Source organism: Ostrea edulis, chromosome 3 (assembly GCF_947568905.1).
Source record: "Ostrea edulis chromosome 3, xbOstEdul1.1, whole genome shotgun sequence".
NCBI lineage: Eukaryota > Metazoa > Mollusca > Bivalvia > Ostreida > Ostreidae > Ostrea > Ostrea edulis.
In genome coordinates, this window is record NC_079166.1 from 62007743 (window position 1) to 62015167 (window position 7425).

The 7425-nt window shown below is 35.6% G+C and overlaps 1 protein-coding gene across 1 annotated transcript; it reads right to left on the reverse strand.

Annotated features, from left to right (window-relative positions):
- LOC125675709 (sperm-specific protein PHI-2B/PHI-3-like) lies at positions 1 to 1302 on the reverse strand. The gene has a single exon (XM_048913492.2). It carries the CDS (start codon positions 1265 to 1267, stop codon positions 467 to 469), a length of 801 nt encoding a protein of 266 aa, XP_048769449.1. The 5' UTR covers positions 1268 to 1302; the 3' UTR covers positions 1 to 466.
- Positions 1303 to 7425: the final 6123 nt, after the last annotated feature.

Genomic DNA, 7425 nt, shown 5'->3' on the forward strand with positions numbered 1-7425 from the left:
ATTTTACTTTATAACCATTAAAAAATGTTGGCCATAATGTAATAGAATTACTGAGAAGCCCTGCGAAGTTTTTTTTTTTTTCAAAATAAACATTTTTATTTCGAATGTGTATGGTGCACATTTTACAATCAAATTTTGTTTTCGTGTTTGTTTTTCCTTCCGTAAAATACCTCTACATATACTGCTCAAAAAGCGTTTAATTTTGTTTTCCCAACTTTGAATTAATTTTTTTTTAAGTATTAATGCGATTTCTGCTATACAATACCCAATTTTAATCCTCTCTTATTTTATATTATATCTACATGATTTTTTTAAAAAAATCTTAAATAATAGAGATTATAAACTATGAGTTTCACATAAGATTCGATGTAAATTTTGTTTCTTTAATGTTGTAAATGCAGTATCTTTTCAAATTAGTTGGGTGGCCCTTAAAAGGGCCGTGGGTTTTATTCAGTTAACACACCGCTCACTTCGCCTTCACTGCTTTCTTTGCCTTTCTTGGAGAGCTTGGTCTCTTCTTTGCCTTTGCCTTGCTTTTCTTTGGAGACTTTCTCGCCGATTTGGGCTTCTTGGCTTTCTTTGGTGACTTGGCCTTTTTCGCTTTCTTTACTTTCTTGGCTGCTGCTTTCTTTGCCTTGGGTTTCTTTGCCTTTGGCTTCTTAGCTTTCTTGGCTGTCTTTTTCTTTGGTGACTTGGCTGCCTTCTTCTTCTTTGGTTTCGCTACCTTTCCAACTCTGAAACGACCACTAGCGCCTGCAGCAGTAGAACCCTTTGGCCTCACTAGAGCTCCACTTTTCAGTCCTTTGGCGAATGCTGCTTTCATCAATGATGACAGGAGAGTAGCATTTACCCCTTTGTAGTTGGCGAGGATGTACTTCCTGATGGCCTGGGCTGAAGATCCTTTGCGGTCTTTCATGGCGGTAATGGCAGCGCATACCATGTCTAGGGTTGTCGGACGGCCTGCTGCCTTCGGTTTCGATGTCTTCTTCTTTGGCGACTTCCTGGCCTTCTTGGATTTCTTTGGCGATCGGCTGCGACTTCTAGATCTGCTTCGGCTTCTAGATTTGCTTCGACTGCGACTCCTTGATTTGCTTTGTCTGCGGCCACCTTTCTTTGACATCTTAGGAGACTTCTTAGCCGGTGCTGCTGGCCTCTTCGCTACCTTCTTAGGTGCTGCTTTCTTCGGGGAAGTCTTCCTTGGGGATCGGCTTCGGCTGCGGCTCCTACTCTTGGACCTCGAACGAGAACGGGATCGGGACTTAGCCATGCTTGGTTGATCCTGCTGGAACTCTTGGTTGAACAAGAATGACAGTTACAGCTGCTGACGCTGTATTTATTGACATAGCGCGGACGTAAAAGAAAGCATTATCTACCCGGATGCTGAGTTATCATGTCTGACGTCGAATCTCGCATATTTGTGTTTTTGCAGTTGTGATTTTGCAGGATTTTATCTGTAAAATGGTTTCTTGGCATCCACATAGTATAACAGTATTATGACCATGATTGGTGACTATAATTTTAATATCATTTTGTGTACTTTGCTTCAATGCTGACAATAAAAACATGATCTATATAAGACATTTTCATCTGCGAGTATCAATTAATTTATGTTAAAGTGGTGCTACATATTATTAATGCCCTGTATATATGTCAAAGTAACCGGGAAACGTAGTAAAGTTCATTAACTTTATGATATATAAACAATTCTTGTTCAAATCGACCAATTTTTTATATAATTTTGTCAAGAAGTGGGGTGTAGTCCATGCCAACCATTTTTAGATAAGCACAGTAGGCCCTACACAAATATGTCCATTCTTTCAGTTTCATGCATTCAAATAAAAGGCAGCATATATAAACTAATTTTCAACACATTAAGACAAAGTAAGTTATACATAAAATAAATTGAATTTTAATGATTAAACAAAGAAAACTACAGTATTCTAATGTACATGACATGGGTCTATGAAACGCCGACTGTCCATGAATCATGCCACTGTTCTGGGTTTCTACGTTGACGAAATTATCTATGTTCTGTATTTGTTAAACAGTACCTTTATTAATAAGCCATTTTAATGAATTGTGTCGTTCAATATATAAAAGTTCAAGTCAGTTTCCCACTAAATCTGTATAGGCCTATCTAACGCAATTTGATCAGCATCCATTAACTAGAACTCTAAACACACAATATAATGTTTTCAGCCCCCTTCAATTTGTTTTCATAAACATGTTCTTATGAAATGCTGATTTATTGATATTTTCTCTTCAAATGTTGGTTTGTTTGTTTTTTCATCATTTCCCTTAAAATTACATTTAAAAAAATGTATGATATTGTATACAGAAAGTAGCCAAAAGTGCAATCGGGTTGAGTAACAAAATTCACCCCATACATTTTAGATCTATACATTTTTGAATCAATCGTCTACTTTGTAAAATAAATTTTTAAATATTTTTAGTTCATATTTTAAATATAAATTATATGTTAATCGTACCACCTACTACACCGCGCTGTAATATTAACCTAGAGTGCACTCGGGTCAACTCCATATAAAACAAACAAACACAATAAAAGCAAATCAAATTCTATAGCAGTGGCGAATCCAGCGGGGTTACAGACTGGGGTTTGAACCACCCCATTGATTGAACATTTCTAACAAGAAAAATTATGTTCCGAGTATAAAACCCCCTCTCCCTGTCGGGGCGCAAGAGTACGTGGGCTAGTTGTCGAGAGTCACATGTATCCACCTATACCATTTGTAGATTTCTGGGGGGATCTGTCACTGCATGAATAAATAAAGTAAACCACAAGATGTTGATGCTTTCATTCACTTATAATTTTTAGCCGAGTTGCAACGAAGTTGAATTCGGCTATTGGTTTGGTGATGTGGGCGGGCGGGCGGTTGGGCGTCAACAATATTGGTTTCCGGATGATAACTCGAAAAGTTTACAATCTAATCAAATGAAACTTTGATATATTGTTGGATACCAGGTAAGGAAGACCCCTATTGATTTTGGAGAAAATAAGTCAAAGGTCAAGGTCACAGTGACCGAACATAGAATGAAAATTTCAGAAAAAATTTGGTTTCCGGATGATAACTCAGAAAGTTTAAATCCGAATCAAATGAAACTTTAATATATTGTTGGGTACCAGGTAAGGAAGACCCCTATTGATTTTGGAGAACAAAGGTCAAGGTCACAGTGACCGAAAATGGATTTAAAATTCCCCAAATATTGGGTTTCCGGAGGTTAACTCGAAATTTTTTAATTTGAATCAAATGAAACTTGGATATATTGTTGGATACCAGCAAAGCAAGGCCCCTATTGATTTTGGAGAAAAAAGGTCAAGGTCACAGTGACCGAAAATAGATTGAAAACTTCAGACAAATATGGTTTCTGGACAGTAACTCGAAAAGTTTAAAACTGAAATTAGTTCAGAATTATAAATATGCCACATCACTCCTGACTTTACAATGTATCCCATGCAACTCGGCTCATGCACCCTTGGATGCATACATTGATTTTTTTTAATTGATTTGATTTGAACTTATTTTATCGTATATAATAGTCCTAATATATATACAAAAGGATCAGAAGCAAGTTCGTACATGTATGCAACTTAAACGAGTTCTCTTTTCCTTTCTACGTTGAAAAAAAAAAAAAAAAAAAAAAAAAAAATATATATATATATATATATATATATATATATATATAGAAAGATTACAATAATGTTAAGTGTTCTATAGATAAACAACACAATACAACAACAACAAAATAATAATAATAATAATAAAATAAAATAAACGAATAAAATAAATTTAAAAAAAAACAACTGAGGTTGATACTTTTATTTTCTATGTATATATCTACCCTACATGTAGTTTAAAAACTGTCGATGAAATGAAATAATAAAATAGAATCTGTTTTTGGTATATTGCGTGTAATTATAGCTTAAAAAGAAAAACATTATACCAGTGACGTAAAAATTGATTTTAATGAAACACGATTAAACTATTTAGGTGTATTGCATGTAATTAACTTAAATAGATGTTTTAAAAATGATACGAGAACATTACATCTGAGATGTAGATCTAACTTATTCTGTCTATTCTATTTTCTTTCATCATTTGTTTCTTGATCTCCTCGTTTATTTCCAGATCTTTTAGTGGATCGTTTGATTCTGATTTTAAGCACCTTAAAAGTTTAATCGCCGTAAAAGCCAATCTGTTTATTTCCAATATTTTACCAAAACAGAAACACTGATCCAGAAAACAACATTACCAGAGCCCCCCCCCAACATTTTGCCTATTCTTATTGTATACGACCGGGTCATGAGATATTGTTTTAAAGGTCTTTCTTACGGATAATTCATAAATAATGATTGAGTCATATTGTAATGTAGCGTGTTTATTTTGACAAACTATTCCAAAACTTAAACGGACAACTAAAATGAAAAAATAAAAAAAATAATAAAAGATTGACCCACTTAGTAGAAATAAATGATTTTACACACTACACAGAAATCGACCCATACATGTATTTTCATGCTGCCCCCTTGGGGTCCCTCGATTGAAAAATAAATAAATGATGATCTATGCAGCTTCTGTTGTAAAATACTAAATGTGAAACACCTCTGTTGAAGGTTGACACCGCTCCACCCCCGTTTGAAATTTTCCACAGAGTTGCATTGAATTGCATGGCGAAAGATGTCTGCATTAGTGCAGGCATTGAGTTCTCCACTGATAGTTATTGCTAAAGGGATTTGAAGTTGGGGGACAGCTAGGGCCAGATATGGGGGGGGGGGGGGGGGGGGCAAGGCACGTGGGCCTCTGTAAATCCAGCACATCTTGGAGCTAGGAACTTGCTATATATTCTATTGTATCGAAAGAAAAAAAAACCCCAAACAAACAAGAAACACAACCCCATTTGTCCTGAAATATACGTTCCTTTGACCACCTTAAACGCTGGTTGATAATTGATGTGAACAGTGCATTACGACCCTGCTAAATACCGCATGATGACCGACACACTCCATTTTACACGTTTCGCACAATGTCGCGAACAATTATATTTTTCATGCAATTATTAGAATTATTTTGCTTCCAGAGCATCACAGTGGACCCTAGAAGCTTTAAAACTGATAAGATTATTTCACATTAATAAAACGGCTTAGGTCCAAACAAGCACATATTGCATAGCCTGCACCCCCACCCCACCTAATGTACAGTGAGGCACTGAAGTTGGGGATAAACCCTGCAGACCCATGCATGGGGCCAAAGGTATGGAACGCCAAGTTAACACAAACGCAGATACCATTAACTATTTGAAGATATAATTAATTCAACTATTGCGCGCAATATTTGATGTGCGTATTAATTAGATTGTCGATAGCAGAATTCTGCTGAATTAAATATGGTGCTCTCTTCAAATGAATTGATGATATCGAACAATAATTAAATTAATCCTGGCATCAATTCAAATAATAGTGTTCCTTTTTAAAAAAAAAAATTGAATTATTGCTCTCGTAAATTATTTAAAACTGATGCGCGCATCAGTGTGGTGGAATTCTTGCTCGCATTCGATCTTTACTTTAATTGAAAGTATCTTCATCATTAACAAAGATTTTGTATAAATTCATGCACGTATAAGCTCCTTTAAAGAGCGCAACTATTTAATCAAAGAGATCATTCAATGATGTCTCTTATTAGATAGTTGCCTTCTCTTTCGCTCGAAGAATTATTGAGCGCATCAATTAATTGAATTAAAGATCTCTATTGATGCCCGCAATAATTCAATTCCAGAGAACAATAATAGGGCACACCTTAGCATTCAAACAGAATGTATGGACACAGGCACTCGATCGACGTTTTAAATATCTATAATAAAAAAAATTGTCTTCCTGTAAACATAATATTCACATAGTGAACATAGCTAGAGCAGTTTTTATTCGCGCTGTTCAAAACAACATTGAAAATGAAGACTTTTTTCAAGTAGAAGCATTTTTAGCTCACCTGAGCTGAAAACATATGGTGTTTATATCTCTCAACTGATTGGATACGCATGAGCTTGTTCTGCGTATAGTCAGTTTTTAAATAGAAGCAGGCTACTGACAAACAAGTTGATGGTGCAGGGGTTCCAAGAGTCTCGTTTAAAGTCAGCATTTCGCAAATTCTATGGTCGTTATAACGATCTAGTTTGCCAATACAACCTATCACTGGGTCAAATGCTGTCCGACGTGTTTTATATCGATTGTTAGACCATTCGTGGCACACTGGTTTTGACTAGATAACTCCGTTTACCTGATCAAGATATAGGGCTCACGGCGGGTGTGACCGTTCGACAGGGGATGCTTACTCCTCCTAGGCACCTGATCCCACCTCTGGTGCGTGTTTACCCAACTCTTTATTTTGTATTGGTTATAGGAGTTATGAGATTGATCACTGTTCGTTATCTTCACCTTTCATATACATTTTTTACGGAAAAATCTTGCATGTAATGCAATGGCGTGTGATCATGTGACTTTGACCTGAAAGTTGGACCTGCTTTCAATAAAAATCTTACTTCTGCAATATGTCCTGAACGATTGAAGGTAGATCTGTCATATCTTGTATATGCATTTCTTATGGCAAGACCTTTAAATATATTCGGAACTATTTTAGGTGGGGCTTTCATATTTTGTACATAGATTCTTTATGGCAATACCTTGTACGCAATGGCATTTGATCTTTTGACCCACTTTTAAAAAAAAATCCCTGACCTATTCAAAATTTCCTGAACAATATAAGGTTGGACTCACATTTTGTATATAGGTTCCTTATGTCAAGACCTTATCATTTTGTGAAGGTTGACCTTGTGTCCTTTACCTGGAAGTTTGACCTACTTTTATTGAAAACCTTGCCTTATAATATCTCCTGAACTATTTAAGATAGAGCTTTCATATTCTGTATTTAGATTTCTTATGACCTTCATATCATACCATGATCTATGACCTTGTTCTTATCCAGAACAGCAAGATCATGTTATCAGGTTATACAAATCAGTCATTTCATCTTTGTGACCTTGACCTCAAATTCTAAAGGAATATTTCTTTGACCATTATCTACTTAATTACAACACAATGAAAACATTTCTGTCATCTTGTGACCTTGACCTTCTCAATATTACAAGTATCCACTTACTTCTGAACATGAAAGATACTGGAGACGTGGACCCAGAACATCTGAATATTGTGGTGAAATGACAGAGAAGTCGATCATTCCAAAATAAAATTGGTATTCAATATTGCTTCTGAGTCATCAAATTTCTAGTGTCTGCATATGAAGAGTTTCAGTAATGAATATTTTACAGGTGATTGAAAGTTTGACTTAAGTCCGAGTTTGTGACATGTTATACATGGCCTGGTTTTTAGCTCACAGCTTCTGAGACTGATTT

Bases quoted from the DNA above. Each gene is read 5' to 3' on its own strand.
- LOC125675709 (XM_048913492.2), bottom strand. From the start codon at position 1,267: ATGGCTAAGTCCCGATCCCGTTCTCGTTCGAGGTCCAAGAGTAGGAGC.